Genomic DNA, 18,894 nt, shown 5'->3' with positions numbered 1-18,894 from the left:
TTTTTATTAGACTTATTAGTCACTTGTCACCCAAAGGTCTCCAAGTGACTTACAGCAAAAGCAACAATATAAAGGAAAGATATGCAATACATATTACCTGGGGGGGGGGGAGTGGGGAGAATAATATAATACACTAATACATTAATATTCCGTATAAGGGTTTGTTATTCTGACCGGTGTGTAATTGGAATTTATAAGTTATTGGAATGCAGAGTTAAAGTAAATTATCAAATCATCAATTCTAGCCTGTGGGTGGCCAACAAAATGATATAATTTGGCATCTGAACAATTGGCATTATTAATTGTATTATAATTGGTGTCTTATAAAGTTTGGTGTTTACAATGAGGCTTTTATTGGGCTATTGTAACTGAAAACTAATAAAAATTATTACATACACGCACACAAAAATATTTCGTATAACGTAACACCCATTTTAAAAATGGGTGCCTCTGAGGGCCACATGTACAGCAATGGGTGTGTGCTCAGGGGCCACCCCACAAACACACACTCTCTCTCTCTCACTTAACAGATGCCCATATACTCATTCAAAACACACATAATAGTTTTGCAATCCTCCAGCTACAGTGGTACCTCGGGTTAAGAACTTAATTCGTGCAGGAGGTCTGTTCTTAACTTGAAACTGTTCTTAACCTGAAGCGCCACTTTAGCTAATGGGGCCTCCTGCTGCCGCTGCACGATTTCTGTTCTCATCCTGAAGCAAAGTTCTTGACCCGAGGTACTATTTCTGGGTTAGCGGAGTCTGTAACCTGAAGCGTATGTAACCTGAGGTACCACTGTACTTATCTGGGAGTAACCCCTGTAAATTCAGTAAGACTTAATTTGGAGTAGACATATACAGTGGTACCTCGGGTTACATACACTTCAGGTTACATACGCTTCAGGTTACAGACTCCGCTAACCCAGAAATAGTGCTTCAGGTTAAGAACTTTTCTTCAGGATGAGAACAGAAATCGTGCTCCGGTGGCGCGGCAGCAGCAGGAGGCCCCATTAGCTAAAGTGGTGCTTCAGGTTAAGAACAGTTTCAGGTTAAGTATGGACCTCCGGAACGAATTAAGTACTTAACCTGAGGTACCACTGTATAAGTCTATTTTTCTGCCTCCAGGAATCGCAAGCAAGGAGAGTTCTCTTGCACTCAGGTCCTGCTTGCTGCAGCGGTAGGAGAGAGGGACCGGTGACAAAGGTCTGCAGAAAGCCTCTCAGTTAAGTTGTGGGTTGACATAGCAGACGACACAGCGATTTCTCCAAAGCAGCTCTTTATTTTGTAAGCTGGAACAGAACTAAACTGAGGAGCTCAGTCAGCCTGCTTATATAAAGCTACAGAACAATTGTAACTGTTGCAACGTTCTAAAACTATCCAATCACTGAACGTCACTTTTCGATCCTTCATTTGCATACAAAACTATCCAATCACTGAACGTCACTTTTCGATCCTTCATTTGCATAACTATCTACAGTAGCCCCCTGCTGGCCCAGGGTGAGAACTTCAGTACATAACACCCCTCCCCACCGAGATAAGGCGTTAGTTACAATCGTAATGGTTTCCTTATATACAGCACTACACGTAATGGTTCAAATAGGCACAAAAGCATATCGGTTACATTTCCCATACTTAGACCAACAGTGATACATGTCCAACAACATAGTCCTTTAAATAAGTTGGGCGCTTGGAAACTCTGCCAGACCACCGGAGACTGGTAGCCAAGTCCAGGGGGCCACACAATTCTTGCTGAGGCTGTGGTGCGACCCTAGGTGGCGTTGAAACCAAATCCCCTGGATCCGCTGCTGTGGGTGGAGCCTCCGCAAGTGGAGTGGTCTGAGCCTGTGGTAAGTCTGGCAGACCCTCTGAAGCGGCTTGGTTCGGCTCCACGCTGGCAGTTTGTGAGGGAGGTGTAGGTGGAGCCTCACCATCTGTAAGTGTCTCTTCTGGAGTCACGAGCGCAGTTGGGGGCACCACGGTAGTGTCCAAGTCCCCAACCCTGCGCCTAAGCTGGTCTATGTGCCAGCGCCACAAGCGTCCGTCTTCGAGTGCCACCTGGTACGAGCGAGGTCCAGTGACTCCCACTACTGTGGCTGGCACCCAAGGAATGTCCCCACACAGTTCCGGGCAAAGACCTGGTTTCCTGGAACAAATGACCGTGGCGTGTTGGCACAGCCTGGGGGTTCGGCCACGGCAAAGTCCGGGTGCAGCCGGTCGAGCGGTGACCTGAGGCGGCGGCCCATAAGCAGTTCAGCTGGACTCCGCCCTGTGGCCGCATGAGGGGTGATGTGTTGCACGAACAAGTATTCGGCAACCCGCTCGTGCCAGTCTCCCCGGTCCAGGCGCGCCAGTGCCTCTTTTGTCAAGCGCACCATTCTCTCCGCTTGCCTGTTGCTGGATGGATGAAATGGTGCCGTTAGTGAATGGCGGATGCCCAGTCCCAAAAGATACCGCTCAAAAGTGCCTGACGTGAATTGCGGTCCGTTGTCGGAGACAAGGACATCAGGACACCCATGCGTCACAAAGAGGCCTCGCAGCACCCGGATGACAGCCTCGGTAGTGGTGGAGGGCATCAGGGCTACCTCCAGCCATTTGGAATAGGCGTCCACCACTACCATAAAGGTCCGGCCATCAAAGGGGCCGGCCAGATCGATGTGCACCCTCGACCAGGGTGTCTTTGGCGTCTCCCAGGTGTGTCCCTTAGCTGCCGGTGGTGCAGGTCTCGATTCTTGGCACGCTTGACAGGCGGACACCCAGGCAGTGATGGCATCGTCCATGTTAGGCCACCAGACGTAACACCGAGCCAACGCCTTCATTTTGACAATTCCCAGGTGGCCAACGTGCAGAGCCTCCAAGACGCGTTGACGGAGTCTTTGGGGAATCACGACGCGGTCTCCCCACAGCAGACAGCCGCGATGAGCCGAGAGTTCATGTTGTCTGGTTGCGAAGGGCTGGAACTCCAATGCAAAAGGCCCTTGTGGCCACTCCCTCCACACCCAGTTGAGCACACGGCTGATGGTGCAATCCTGGGCAGATGCGGAGGCCACAGTGGAGGCCGATACAGGCGCTGCCGGAAGATCCTCAATCAGGAGGAGCGATGAAGCTGGAGCCGGGTCTTCCACAAACGCTGGAAGAGGGCAACGGCTGAGGGCGTCGGCATGGCCCATCAATTTCCCTGGGTGATGGGCAAGCCGGTAGTGGTAGGCAGCCAGGAAAACTGTCCATCACAGCATGCATGGCGAGAGGACCAGTGGAGTTGGACGATCACCGGTGAGGAGGCCCAGGAGCGGCTTGTGGTCGGTGATGAGGTCAAAAGTCCTGCCATAGAGGTATTCATGGAACCTCTTCACTCCAGCCACAAGTGCCAGTGCCTCCTTGTCAAGCTGGCTGTAATTCCGTTCCGTCGGAGATAGCGTCCTGGAAAAGTAGGCGAGCGGTGCTTCTCTTCCGTCTGGAAAATGGTGACTAAGGACAGCGCCGATGCCAAAAGGTGAGGCGTCGCAGGCAAGGACCAGTGGCCTGGATTCACTGTACTGTACCAGCACACTGTCCGATGAAAGGAGAGCCTTGACCGCGTTGAAGGCTGCTGTCTCCCGATGACCCCAGGACCAAGGTGTCTTTGTGCTGAGGAGTCGGTGAAGAGGCTCAGCCACCGTGGCTTTGTGGGGCAGGAACATGTTATAAAAGTTCAGCAGCCCCAGGAACGCCTGCAACTCCGTCTTGTTCTTTGGGATGGGGGCCTGCTACATAGCGCGGATCTTGGATGTGGTCGGGTGAAGGCCGGAGGCGTCGATAAGATAGCCCAGGAACTCTACCTGTGGAACGGCAATCTGGCACTTCTCCCTCTTTACCTTGAGCCCGGCCTCTTGGAATCTGGTCAGCACAGCACGGAGGCGCTCGAATAGCTGCTGGTGTGAGTCTGCAGACACCAAGACGTCATCAAAATATGGTTCCACGCCCGGAAGCCCTTGCAGGAGACGCTCCATAAGGCTTTGGAAGATGCCAGGAGCCACACTCACGCCGAACTGCAAGCGGCAGCAACGGAATGCCCCTCGGTGGGTGATGATCGTCTGGGCTTCAGCAGTGGCATCATCAATGGGCAGTTGTTGATAGGCTTGGGCAAGGTCCAGCTTAGCGAAGACCTTACCCTCACCCAGGGAATGCAGCAGGTGTTGGACAACAGGAACCGGATAAGCGTGCTGCTGAAGTGCACTTGTAGTCAGCGCAGATTCTCACCGACCCATCTGGCTTGACAGGCGTGACGATGGGGGTTTCCCACTTGGCGTGGTCAACCGGCTCCAAAACTCCTTGGGCGATCAGCTTGTCCAGTTGTTCGTCCACCTTAGCCCTGAGAGCAAAGCTTTAGCTTGATGGGGGCGACTTGTGGATCAAGGCTAAAGGAGATGGGCATACCTGTATATTGCCCCAAAGTGCCGTCAAAAACCTCGGCAAAGTCTTTGACCAGACCCTCAGTCTCTGCGTTAGAGATGCAGTTGATGCCGGTGACTTCCAGGCCGAAGGCATCAAACCAGTCTAGCCCTAGGAGGCTTGGCCACTGACCTTCGACCACCACCAGCCGCAGCAGGCCCGAAAAATCCTTTAAGGTGATCCGGAACCGGCCAACGCCTACCACGGGAATGTCGTTTCCCTGGTAGTCTCTCAGGTGTACGCGGTGAGAGTCGAGTTGCCTTTTGGACACTCTGGGTACCAGTCTTTTGATGGTGCTCCAAGACACGATGGACAGGGCAGACCCGGTGTCGATCTCCATGACACATGGAGCTCCTTCAATGAGCACCGTGACGTTCAGCTTGTGTCGCGTAGGCGAGTCGGTTTGGCCAATCGTGGTTCCAGACGGGCAGCGGCAGTTGGTGAGAGCGAAACAGCTTTCCTTGGCAGATTGGAGTGAAGACTTGGACTTGCGAGTCAGTGAAGGGGGGGTGTCAGACGGAGCCAATCGGCAGACCTTAACGATGTGACCGCTTCTGGAACACTTCCGACAGATGGCGTCTCTGAATCGACACTTCGCACGGGAATGGTTGCCTCCGCAGGCAGTACATTCCGGTTGGCCCTTGTACTTCTGTTGGAACTTCCTGTGCTCCCGCTTTGTCTGGTGCATGTCATCGTCTTCACTGGAGGATGCCTCATCACTGCTGGCCTCTTCGTGATACACTGGAACTGTCTTCCTAGCAAGATGCGGGCTGCTGGACTTGCGGATCTTCCGAGGCCACAGCCTCCTCAATGGCTTTCTGTAGCGTGAGGTCTGGCTTGGCAAGGAGACGCCGTTGCAGATGGATGTCCCGGACCCCACAAACGATTCGATCCATCAGGGCATCGTCTAAGTCTTGGAACTCGCAGTGCTTTGCAGCCTGTCTGAAGGCAGTGGTGTAGTTGTTGATTGACTCCCCCTCTGCCTGGTTCCGGTGGTAAAACGCATGGCGGGCAGCAATCTTGGACGGCTTTGGCGCGTAGTGGTTACGGAGCTTCTCTTGGATCGTGTCCCATGGTGTTGCCTGGACTGCTTCAGGCACAACCAATGCTCAGGCCGTCTCAAACACCTCAGGCCCACAGAGGCTGAGGAATAGGCCCCGCTTCCATTCCTCTGATACTGCTGTCAGCTCGTTGGCTTGGAGGTAGCAGTCGAACCGAGCGAGGTAGGAGTCTCATGATTCAGAGGCTGGCGCAAACGGTGGTAGAGGCACAAGTGAAACCATGATTCCGATGCCGGCATGAAGGGCGATGGATGGAACACAGTGCTCTAGCCAGAACAGTCAGCTCTGAATTGGTTCTGTCCAGTGATTTCGCTCAGTGATTTCGCTCTGTGATTCAGCTCAGTGATTCAGCTCAGTTCAGAGGATGGCCACATCTGGCTGTGCTCTGATGTCCATCGATCCCACCTTGGTCGCCAGAGTTAAGTTGTGGGTTGACATAGCAGACGACACAGCGATTTCTCCAAAGCAGCTCTTTATTTTGTAAGCTGGAACAGAACTAAACTGAGGAGCTCAGTCAGCCTGCTTATATAGAGCTACAGAACAATTGTAACTGTTGCAACGTTCTAAAACTATCCAATCACTGAACGTCACTTTTCGATCCTTCATTTGCATACAAAACTAACCAATCACTGAACGTATCTACAGTATCTCCCTGCTGGCCCAGGGTGAGAACTTCAGTACATAACACTCTCCCCTTGCCAAGCCCCTCTTTGCCGCCAGGCAGGAAGGGAGCTTCGCCCCCACGCTGGCATGGTGGCGAGGCTTGGCAAGGCCTCACAAAGGGTTTGGGGCAAGCTTTGGAAAGAGCTTCTCCTTAAGAAGTGCTTTCCGAAGCTCCCCCGCTTAGGGAGAAGCCCTCATGGAGCCTCATGACACCCCCCTCCACCTCATTACCAGTGGCGCAGACACACCAAGTCTATGGGGCTGAGGCCTCTACAACCCTCTGATGTTCCCTGAAAGGGGGCTCAGGCCCCCCAATCTTGAGGGGGCAGAGGAGGCCTGGTGGGATGTTGCCCCAATGCTGTGCGGCCCGACGGGATGTTGACCTGGGCCAACCAGCATGGCATGGTGTCTGGTTGGCCTCTGCCAATGCAACAGTTGCCATGCGCGCCCACAGCTCTGCAGTGTTGAGCACAACTTGGCTCCCAAGCAGTGGCAGCAGAGAGCATTTTGATTCGAGCACTGAAGCATCTCAGACCACCCCTGATCTTGAGTTTGGATTGCTCCCTCAGTATGTACCTTGGCTCAGTTCCTTTTTATCTTAGACCTTTGCTAGTTTCTCTTCTAAAAGCCATATTTTAAGGAGCAAGTACTCCTCCATGAGTCTTCGCTGTACTGGAGATTGAGGCTTGTCGTTTTTTGTGATCCACAGTGGTGCGGAAGGCAGAAAGCAACAGCTGGGGAAAGACGGATCCCTTTCGCCATGTTTTCCTGCTGGCGATCTGCACTTGCGCTCACATCTACTTCTGGGGACCAGCGTGTAATGTGTGGATAGTGGTTAGAAAACAAGGAATGAACATGCAAGCCACACAATAAGATGTCCTTGAAATGTTTCGAGTATGCACATGATTGGAAACTGTTGCATTAGTTTATTAATTTTTTTGCATCGTGGCTCCATTTGCCATAAACTCTGGAAACCACTCAAGCTGCAGTCAAACATCCCAATAATGGAAGAAAGCCATTTGTGTTGGAAATAATTGAGTAGCATTATGATAGGGTTGCCAGAAAAGTTGTTGAGCTGCTGCCGACGGCGGTATTCCAGATGTATGGCAACCCTAAAAGGTAAAGGGGACCCCTGACCATTAGGTCCAGCCGTGACCGACTCTGGGGTTGCGGTGCTCATCTCGCTTTATTGGCCGAGGGAGCCGGCGTACAGCTTCTGGGTCATGTGGCCAGCATGACTAGCCGCTTCTGGCGAACCAGAGCAGCGCACGGAAACGCTGTTTACCTTCCCGCCGGAGCGGTACCTATTTATCTACTTGCACTTTGACGTGCTTTCGAACTGCTAGGTTGGCAGGAGCAGGGCCCGAGCAATGGGAGCTCACCCCGTCTCGGGGATTCGAACCGCCGACCTTCTGATCGGCAAGTCCTAGACTCTGTGGTTTAACACACAGCGCCACCCGCGTCCCCATGGCAACCCTACATTATGACAAATCAGTACTTTATTCTTTTATTTCCTTTTTTAAATAGAAAAGGAGCAATTTCTACCTCCGGTGTGTGTTTCAATGCCTCAGCCTTAATTGTCTGCTTTGTGATAGACATGTTTCGTTTCATCCTGTCTTTTGAAGCACACATTCAAGAGATAGCCATGAGTAAAAAGGCATGGCCAACCAGTACCAGACGCAGGGAAACACTTGCAGCCATGTCTGTAAAACATGCTCATTCATATCCACAGTGAAAAACAGGTGGAAATCTGCATTTTATTTTATTTTTGCAAAACCCTGGTAAGGGATTGTACATAATCAGAGTGCCCAGATTTCAGGAAAGAATCATTCCACTCTGGTCTGAGTACTGCCTTTACATCTTAAGACTTTTTCATGATGCAATAAAAAGAAACAAACTATTCTAAAGACAAAAGAGTTTAGAAAAAAGAGAAGAAAAAGAGCTGGAAGAATGCAAAGTCCTCTCTCATGAGATGTCCTAACTATTACCCCATGCGGACAAAGATGCAAACTCTCAGCTCTCACCTGGAAGCGCCACTTTCTCTGCCCAGCCTCCAACCCGGGGAGATCTCCTCTTCCCTGCCTCTCGCAAAGGTATTCCGCCAACTCTCCATCATCTCCATTGCAGGCAGCACACTGTAGGCAGAGATGCAGGTGGTGCTGTGGTCTAAAACACTGAGCCTCTTGGGCCTGCCAATCAGAAGGTCACCGGTTGAAATCCCCGCGACAGAGTGAGCTCCCATTGCTCCTGCCAACCTAGCAGTTTGAAAGCAAACCAGTGCAAGTAGATAAATAGGTACCGCTGTGGCAGGAAGGTAAACAGCGTTTCTTTGCACTCTGGCAATCGTCACGGTGTTGCGTTGTGCCAGAAGTGGTTTAGTCCTGCTGACCGCATGACTCGGAAAGCTGTCTGTGGACAAACGCTGGCTCCCTCGGCCTGAAAAGCGAGATGAGCGCCACAACCCCATAGTCACCTTTGACTGGACTTAACCGTCCAGGGGTCCTTTACCTTTACTGCAGGCAGAGACATACCAGAATAGGAGGGCAATCAGGATCAATTGCAGCACATGAGTCAGGGCACTACGCCACCCTCCTGGTTGCAGGGGTGCCAGGATAGAGCAGGCAGAGTGGCACGGAGTTTGCAGGAAGCCCCGGATTGCGGGTGGCAAGTGCAGATCTGTGTGAACGTGTGCCTCCTACTGCCAGGACTGTGCTTTGCTAGCCAATGGCCTGCCCCACCTCAGTATTATTTTTTTGCTGCGTTATGAACATGTGACAACAGATGGTGCTATAGGGCAGTCAGACGGGTGGGGTACAAATAAATTATTATTATTATTAGTATTATTATTATTATTATTATTATTATTCTCAGTGCTTTTTTCTGGGGGGACACAGAGGGACACATACCCTTAAACATTTTGTGAATCTTAAGTTTGACCTCATTGAGGGTCAGTAGTTCAATATGAGTAGGAAAATGAGAGTATCCCTAAAGATTTTTTAAAGAAAGAAAAACACTGATGATGATGATTTTTTCTCTATCTATCCCCAATGGGATTTTGCATTGAGAGCTCTTATACTGTTTCTTTTTATAGTTTTTTTTTTATTATCAGTATAGATCCAGCCTTAGTTTGATCCAGGAGGGCCCCTTCTCGTGGGAAGTCTCTCTCCTTCTTTCCCCACAAGTATCTGAGATATTTCCGGATCATATGATTGTAGCTGCAAGACGGTTTATTGCACAAAATGGAGGCCTGTAAATAACACAGGAGGCACGATGCTTGTGGATATTGTTGTGGCAACTGCACATTGTATAGTTATATGCACTCTTTCTGAGTTTGTCAAAGTCTGTAATTCTTTTATATCATATGAGATATAAAAGTTTACAGCATATTATTCTCTGAAGGAGAACTACTTGATGATGATTTACAGCTGGTATTTAACTCCGAGTAGGCTTGCTAAGATGTATAAGGCTGAATCAGATAAGTGCTGGAGGTGCAATGAGGTTGAGGGAACGATTTTTCATATGTGGTGGGCCTTTGAAAGGGTAAAAGAGCTTTAGGAAGCAATCCATAATGAATTGAAAATAATAAAAGTACTTGTTCAAAAAAAAAAAATCAGAGTCCTTTTTGTTGGGGATAATTCAGATGGAAATTCCCAGGTTTCAAAAAAATGTTATTTATGTATGCCACTACAGCAGCCCATGTTTCGTTAGCCCCAAAATGGAAAACGAATGAGGTCCCAATGAAAGAAGAATGGGAACTTATATTCATTGAATATGCGCAGCTTGCAGACTTAACATATAGAATAAGAGAGCAATAAGAACATACGTTTAGAGAAGATTGGAAAATGTTTATTGACTACAGTGGTACCTCGGGTTAAGTACTTAATTCGTTCCGGAGGTCCGTTCTTAACCTGAAACTGTTCTTAACCTGAAGCACCACTTTAGCTAATGGGGCCTCCCGCTGCTGCCGCGCCGCCGGAGCACAATTCCTGTTCTCATCCTGAAGCAAAGTTCTTAACCTGAAGCACTATTTCTGGGTTAGCGGAGTCTGTAACCTGAAGCGTATGTAACCCGAGGTACCACTGTATATGGGGTGAAATTGTGTACACTTGAAACCTTTGGCAGCATTAAGACAAATTCAACAGTGTAAATAAGTTTTGATGGATGTAATGATGGAATACTGAAGGGTTTAATTTGTGTAAAATATGCAGGGATTTATGATATGCAAAATGAACCATGGAAAGAGACTAAGGGAAGTCACTGATATCTTACGATTGCTTAAATGAGTATTCAAAATTGCAAACCACAAAATTTAATAAAAATTATATATACAGTGGTACTCCAGTTGCGGACGGGATCTGTTCCAGAGCGCTGGTCGGATCCCAAGGTTTCCACAACCGGAGGGGCCACTTCTGCGCATGCACGAGGTGCGGTAGAGCACTTCTGCGCATGCGCACATGGTGAAACACTTCCAGGATTGCCGCTTTCACAACCCGAAGTTTACGTTACCCAAGGGTAACATAAGCCGAGGTGCTACTGTATATAAAAAGAAGAAAAATTGACCAAAGCACAGGACTGTTAGAATTCGGGTGTCAAATTTAATTTACTGAACCCCATTCATTGTGACTTCTTTGTTAGTGCAAAACATTGCCTTGGTTTTTTATCTACTTCATTCAGTTTCTTACCTGATTTTTAAAATATTTTCCTCCATATCGGTATGCATGCTTTTTTCTCTGCATTTTTATTTTTATAAATAGCAAATGTTAAAGGTCCTAGGCTTTTAATCCTATGATATAAATATGGTTTCTCATGTTGTATAATCCAAAGCCTATGACTTTTAGCAATTTGCAGTGTTGCAGCACCCTGTAGACCCCTACGGTATTGGCATTTAAGCAGCTGCTTAACACTCACCTGTTTACCCAGAGGCGATCTAGCAATGTTGATATATCAGTCCGATCTACTGATCTGTGATGTCTTTTGTACTTCTTTTATGAATGCAATACCATTGTTGATTTCATGCTCTTCATGGTGTCTCTCTCTCTCTATATATATTTCTTTGAAATAATTTTTAATTTGATTTTCAAGAATATAAACATATAACAAAACCAATTCTGAATTCAAATATCAAGATCACTTTGAATCTCCTGACTCTCCACCCTCATCCCTTCCATGGTGCTATTAAGACTTTTTCAAATACACGCCTTCTTTCCAAATAACCTGGTGAGAACTTAAATGCAGCAAGCAGAGGAACGCATCTTTTTAAGAGGTGCCCAAATGCAATGGGGGCATTAACGATTTGGCGGATCCTTAATGAGCTTCTCCTTCCTCCTGTGCCTAGAATCAGTCCTGCTTCCTTCCCTCTGTGTGATGCGCAGGGACAGAGGCCTTTGCAAAGCCAACGAGAAAAGGTTCTTCTACAATCTCACTACCGGCAAATGTCATCCGTTCAGTTACAGTGGCTGCGGCGGGAACGAAAACAACTTTACCTCTAGGAAGTCCTGCCTGCAGATGTGTAAGAAAGGTATAAACACAACAGTCTGAGGTATAAGGGTTAATATTTTTTTCCTCCACTGGGAGCGAAAAATAACTATCTGATACACAAGTCAAGCAAATTTAGACCTTTAAAAAAAAATCATAGAAATTTGAAAAATAAACGATAATTCAACAACATTTAAAATTTAAAATTCCGTTCATCAACCTAGGACTTTCCCTTCCACCGCTCCATGGTTTTCCCCCAGTTCCAATTCTTGCTGCGTATTATAATTATTCTATAAAAGGGACTTCCGGTTCGCTTCGGAAGCAATGGCGGCGCACTCTGTGTCTTCTGTCTAAAAGACGACATGGTTCAGGCTGAAAGAGCTTTGAGGTGCGTGCCAGGGCTAGGTGCCCCCAAAAAAACTCCTCACGGAAAAGTGGGGACTCTAAGGTCCAGCAGAGCATGCAAACTCGCCGATCATAATCCCCTGACTGCCGTTTCTGCGCGGGGGAAAGGAAAAGGCTTGAGTCCGCTCACGGCTCCGCCGCGCTCTACAGCCGAAGCCACACACCACCACCATAAGGAGTGGATTTTTCCAATTAGAGTTAAAGATCAAATAAAGAATTAAGAGAAGAAATTAGGTTTAAATTGATTGATTTGGTGAAACAGAAGCCAAAAAGGAAGTCAGCTTCCGATTTCTGTGGACAGGCTCTGCAAAGGGGACTTTTTGTGAATGGGAGCACAGCATAGTCCTTGCAGCTATGGAGATTTTGTAACAGTTTGACTTTGGACATTTGAGAGACTCTCTTTCTCTTGGATACATATTGGCTAAAGATGTGTCAAGTTGTCCTCTGGATAAAGGTAGGATATAAATTGACAGCTGGACAGAATTTGACAGATTGATACTTTGGCAGAGTAGAAAGCAAAAAGACTTACATAAAAGTACTGTGGAAATATAAGCTTTAACTTTAAACCCTGGAACTTGGTGGCACAAAACTGAAGCTAAGCAGGAAAACTCTCCATCATATTAGGGGAGAAATTCCCCAAGAAGGAAGGAGAACCTGGAATACCTAGAGTTGGATTTGATATTTAGTGCTTACTGAAGACCAGGGAAATTTATGCAATACTACCTGCCAATAAGCAATTAATTAATATCTTTGGACATCCTGGATGCATATTTTTCAAGCCTAAAAATTAGAAGATTTGGATTACAATATATTGCAGAACTATACATTTGGATTAAATTTCGGATTTAATTCTGGATTACAATTACAAAGCTGGACTAACTCTCATTTGCCGCCACTTTTTTGGAAAAGGAAAAGAACTATTGAAGAGAAGTACATAACCTTATATTAACTTTATATCAACAGCCTGTACCGGTTTTTGTTTAATATCTGGTTTTAGTTTGGGGGAGAATTGTCCTGTTTGATATATGACATGCAATTTTGAATAAGTAAGATTTGGTTGGGGGTTAAGGGACCTAAGAGTGATAACAGTCATTTTCTGTTTTTTACAGGTATTGGCTATTTTATGCTCTTCCTTCTGTCTGGTTTTTTTTGTTTGTTTTGTTTTGTTTTGTTTTGTTTTGTTTTTACTGTTTTACAAGGACTGGTGGGGGGGAGGGAACGCTTTAAGGGTAAAGGGAAAATTTTATGGTTCAGCTTGGGAGTGCGAAAATACTTTCACTTCTGGGCTGAACTAAGAAACGCAGGTGTGCATTTGAATAGATCAAAACAAAGGCATTCAATTGTGGGAAAACTTTCTAGCTTAGTTATGGCAGGCAAACAAGATACAGGAGCTGTCACAAGGAATCTTCTGACTCCCCACCCCCATCCCTTCCACGGGTCCTATTGATCCTATTTTCAACTGCATATCAATACTTCTCCATTTATGTTTATCTTTCTAAGTTATCCATGCACTGACTTGCTGACAATGATAATAATAATAATAATAATAATTTATTATTTGTACCCCGCCCATCTGGCTGGGTTTCCCCAGCCACTCTGGGCGGCTTCCATAGAAACAAAAAATACAGTAAAATATCACAGATTAAAAGCTTCCCTGAACAGGGCTGCCTTAAGATGTCTTCTAAATGTCAGGTAGTTATTTATCGCTTTGACATCTGATGGGAGGGCGTTCCACAGGGCGGGCGCCACTACCGAGAAGGCCCTCTGCCTGGTTCCCTGTAGCTTTGTTTCTCGCAATGAGGGAACCGCCAGAAGGCCCTCGGCGCTGGACCTCAGCGTCCGGGCAGAACGATGGGGGTGGAGACGCTCCTTCAGGTATGATCTTGTATATAAGGTATAAACTTTTCCCATTCTTTTTTAAACAATATATATATTTTCTTAATGTTGGCGGAACACAAATCTTTTCACACAAATAAATCAATGAAAAGACTGAGTAGTAATCAGCCGTTTGACCATCTCTTCTGAATGTGGACCATTCTGTCTGTTTCCAGATGATGTCACTGGGTTTTTACCCCCCCCCCCATCCCTCATTCTGTCCACGTTAATCTGCACTTTAAAATAATACTTTTTCAGATACCCGTCTTCTTTCCAAATAACCTGCTGAGAACTTAAATGCTGCACGGCTGACGAAGGCCGGTTGGGCGAAACAAGGGATTATTCTGGAATCCTTATCTTATTTTCTGCATGTGTCATTCTTAATTTCTGCATGTGTCATTCTTCCAAGTTTTTCATCTGACACCTGCAAACAAGGAATGCTAGAATTCTGAAAAGCATCTTCATGTGGAACACTACAAGACTGATATAAGAATTCCACACCGTGGATATTGTCAATATAAGAACTGAATAGATTGTATTTCCTGATCAATCTGCTGGACTTTAATTTCTCATAATATGTTTTGTTTATATGATAAGTTGGTCAATAGAACCATATATTTTGAAATGATATGTTTAATCGCATTTTAAAAGAATGTATATCGTTACATACAGCCTGTTACGTTGTTGTGTTGTTATCAGTTTTGGAATTTACGTGACAAAGGGTTTGGTAGTGTTTTGAGAACTTAAATGCAGGAAGCAGAGGAGCGCATCTTTTTAAGAGGTGCCCAAATGCAATGGGAGCATTAACGATTTGGTGGATCCTTCATCAGCTTCTTCTTCCTCCTGTGCCTAGAATCAGTCCTGCTCCCTTCCCTCTGTGTGATGCGCAGGGACAGAGGCCTTTGCAAAGCCAACGAGAAAAGGTTCTTCTACAATCTCACTACTGGCAAATGTCATCCGTTCAGTTACAGTGGCTGCGGCGGGAACGAAAACAACTTTACCTCTAGGAAGTCCTGCCTGCAGATGTGTAAGAAAGGTATAAACACAACAGTCTGAGGGTTAATATTTTTTTTTCCTCCATGGGGGGGGGAGTAACTATCCGATACACAAGTCAAGCAAATTTAGACCTTTAAAAAATATTTATAGAAATTTGAAAAATAATTCAACATTTAAAATTCCGTTCATCAACCTAGGACTTCCCCCTCCACCCCCCATGGTTTTCCCCAAATTGCAATTCTTGCTGCATATTATAATTATTCTATAATAAGGTTACCAGATTTTTTTCAAAGAATCCAGGGACACTTTTTTAAAAAAGAGGGGTAAAAAGTTATTTTTTTAAAGTAATATCTTCTCTTCTGTGCTCTCCCCTGTGCAAATGAAAATCCCTGCACTGATGGAACAAACTAGTTGGGTACCAGCCAACATGAGGACAGGTCCTTGTTCCAAGGGGGGGTTGCAACCTAGGATTCGACAGAAGAGAGTGCGAATACAGAGCCAGGTTTAGTACATCACATCCATGGGTAGGAAAACTAAGGCCCAGGGGCCGGATCCAGCCCAATCACCTTCTAAATCCGGCCCACAGACGGTCTGGGAATCAGCATGTTTTTACATGAGTAGAATGTGTCCTTTTGTTTAAAATGCATCTCTGGGTTATTTGTGGGGCATAGGAATTCGTTCATTCCCCCCCCCCCCCAATATATATATATATATATATATATATATATATATATATATATAGTCCGGCCCCCGACAGGGTCTCAGGGATGGTGGACTGGCCCCCTGCTGAAAAAGTTTGCTAACCCCTGATAATTTTTCACATCTATGTTTCTTGTTCCCTCCAGGTTTCCAAGGCAGAATGAAAATTCGCCGGAAGAGAAAAAAACAAGTGAAGCTGATAGATGGGGAAATTGTCATTGAAAGGATATAGCTTCCCTTCTACCATCTCTGCCTATCATTTGCATTTCCTGCCTTATTCACACATATTATTTATCGAGATTTTATGCTGCTGCTTCTTTGGTGTTTCTTCTTTCTCCTGTACATTTTGTAGACGGCACAAACTGAAGCTTTTGCTGTTGAAACTAACGCCGTGAGCCTGTCCTATTCTGGTTGCGTAGAAATCAGTGGGACTCCCCCCCACCCCACATTTAAATGTCGTCCGGTTTCCATGGTTATAAGGCTCTGATCCTGAATTTTTGTATCCTTGGTATTCCCGATTTTCGTCTTTTGATAACCCATGTTAATCTGCAGTCATGACTAATCTACCATAATAATCGCTGCGAAGGCTATAAATTCTATTATATGGGCTTTGATAAAGAAGTGGCTTTGGAATTGCAGGTGTACAAAGTAAACCTATGCCTGTCTGCTCAGAAGTAAGTCCTACTGAGGACTCAAGGAAGCTTGCTTGCAAGTACAGAGGTACCTCGGTTTACGAACTTAATTCGTTCCGGAAGTCCGTTCTTAAACCAAAGCATTCTTAAACTGAGGCACGCTTTCCCTAGTGAGGCCTCCTGACGCCAGTGCCCTTCTACCATTCAGCTTCCGTTCGGCTTCTGAGGCAAAGTTCGCTACGTCCGGTTTTGCGGAATTCGTGCACCGAATAGTTTGTTAACAGGGCTGTTCGTAGACCAAGGTACCACTGTAAGTATATACTGGACCATAGCCTTGCTCCTTATTATTTCCATTATAGTGGTGACAGTTTGTGGTCAACAGATCCAAAGACTAGAATTCACATCATCCCTGGCCATTGGCCGTTGACTGTGTGACCTGGAGCAGATTTTCAGTCACTATTTTAGAAAAAAAGACAACAGGCAGAGGGATTGGTGTTTGTTAGGTTATGGAGTATAAAATTATACCTCATGCGCTTTTATAAAATAATGGCATTGCTATTGTCCAGTTTCACTTTTCTATATACTTTTGATAACTGTGTGATTCTGGAGCATTTGAATGGTATTTACCAAAGGGAACTGGTGTCAAGGTAACATAATAGCTTTACTAGACACTCAAGAATCTGAGCTTTCTCATGATTCGTGAATCCTTTCAACAGCCGACTGCAAAACCAGCAAAAGCTCGGAAACAAGGAGGTTTGCCAGAAGAAACAATCGTGAGAGGCTCCCCACCTCATAAAACTCGATATGCCCCCCCTTTTCTTTGCTTGTAAATACTTGGTTCCATTTCTGTTTATTATGAAACTGAGTCATTAAAAAAAATCATAACAAAGTTCTGCTTTTAGTATAATGCCCCTTGAAGATGGTTTGGAAATTGCTTCTAGTGTGAAACATGGAACGAGAACTTTGAGCAGAGCAGCAAGTTGGGCTTGAGTTACACTAACCCCTTGGAAGCTATCCTGACTGCCTGTTTGCCACTAGGCCCAGTTCAAGGTATTGGTTCTGACAGTCAGCTGAGGCCTGTAGGGGAGGTTCTTTGCACGATCCTGCCAAAGGTTTTGGCCTATATGCAATGACCTGGCAGACATCCATTTCTCTGTAATGGTCCCCCAATAAGGTAACAGGTAAAGGACTCCTGGATGGTTAGGTCCATTCAAAGGCGACTATGGGGTTGTGGTGCTCATCTCGCTTTCAGGCCGAGGGAGCCAGCGTTTGTCCACAGATGGCTTTCCGGGTCATGTGGCCAGTAGGACTAAACCGCTTCTGGCGCAACTGAACACCATGACAGAAACCAGAGCACACGGACACACTGTTTACCCTCCCACCACATCAGTACTTATTTATCTACTTGCAGTGGCGTGCTTTTGATCTGCTAGGTTGGCAGGAGCTGGAACAGAGCAACAGGAGCTCACTCCGTCAGGGGGATTCGAACCAACCTTCTGATCAGCAAGCCCAAGAGGCTCAGTGGTTTAGACGCGGTCCCTGAATAGATCTCTCTTGCCATAGAAATATAAATATTTCTTTGGCTGATGTGGTGCAGCAATAAACCTGTGAGCACATTTGCAAAGCTAAGCAGGGTCTGGTGTGGTTTCAGATTGGATGGGGGACCATTTGTTGAGATGGTCTGCATTGCAGGGGGTTGGAATAGATGACCTTCACAGTCCCTTTTCCAACCCTACAATTATATGACTCTATGACCTTCCACCAACAGTTCAAGACATATCTCTACATAGAGATGTAGAGGGTAGGCTTCGATCTGCGTTCAGGGGGTTTTGGATTTGATGCTGTGGTCTGTTTTGTTTACCTAGTTGTTGAACATGTGGCTGTATGAAAGAACAAAGATGAGCTCCTGATGAGACAACTGCAAAAAACTATGGGTGCATGTGGCCCTATAGATCTCAGCCAGTGTTGAATAATTAACGATTGCTCCCTTAAAGGTAAAGGGACCCCTGACCATTAGGTCCAGTCTTGACCGACTCTGGGGTTGCGGCGCTCATCTCACTTTATTGGCCGAGGGAGCCACCATACAGCTTCCAGGTCATGTGGCCAGCATGACTAAGCCACTTCTGGCGAACCAGAGCAGTGCACAGAAATGCTGTTTACCTTCCCACCAGAGTGGTATGTATTTATCTACTTGCACTTTGACGTGCTTTCGAACTGCTAGGTTGGCAGGAGCAGGGACCAAGCAATGGGAGCTCACCCCGTCACGGGGATTCGAACCGCCGACCTTCTGATCAGCAAGTCCTAGGCTCTGTGGTTCAACCCACAGCGCCACCCGCATCTGATTGCTCCCTTACTATCCAGTAAATCAGATATAAAACACAAGAAAACTTGTTTGTATTAAGGTGTTGAATTGGATTGACTAGACAAAGAAGTTCAATCTAGGTTTCATGCAGACTACATAAATGAAAAGTTGTCTGTATGTTCCAAATAAGTTTGTTTCTACGTTATTTGATAGGGTGATGCTGCCCTCTGGTGGGCATTTGTGCTCATCAGAATTCAAGGCTGATACGTGCTCATTTTAATGATAGTAATCAGTTCTATGCAAGACAAACACGTATATGAAAATACAGGAATCTGCCTCCTACTGAGTCAGGGCCTGGT

General features: G+C 46.3%; 1 protein-coding gene across 3 annotated transcripts in view; it reads left to right on the top strand.

Moving 5' to 3' along the window:
- Positions 1–17,122, top strand: part of TFPI (tissue factor pathway inhibitor) — a 68,242-nt gene extending 51,120 nt beyond the window's left edge. For 2 of the 3 annotated variants that reach the window (XM_080972461.1, XM_080972460.1), the window contains exons 7-9: positions 11,487–11,669; positions 14,760–14,942; positions 15,748–17,122. In XM_080972461.1, coding sequence (XP_080828587.1) covers positions 11,487–11,669; positions 14,760–14,942; positions 15,748–15,833 — 452 coding nt within the window. In that variant the 3' untranslated portion in view covers positions 15,834–17,122. The remainder of the gene's footprint in view (positions 1–11,486; positions 11,670–14,759; positions 14,943–15,747) is intronic. The other variant, XM_080972462.1, reaches the window with a different exon arrangement.
- Positions 17,123–18,894: the final 1,772 nt, after the last annotated feature.

The sequence above is a fragment of the Podarcis pityusensis genome (assembly GCF_964106645.2).
Source record: "Podarcis pityusensis genome assembly, chromosome: 1".
NCBI classification, from domain to species: domain Eukaryota; kingdom Metazoa; phylum Chordata; class Lepidosauria; order Squamata; family Lacertidae; genus Podarcis; species Podarcis pityusensis.
Note: the sequence above shows the minus strand (reverse complement) of the source record. Positions and strands in the feature narration are given on the sequence as shown.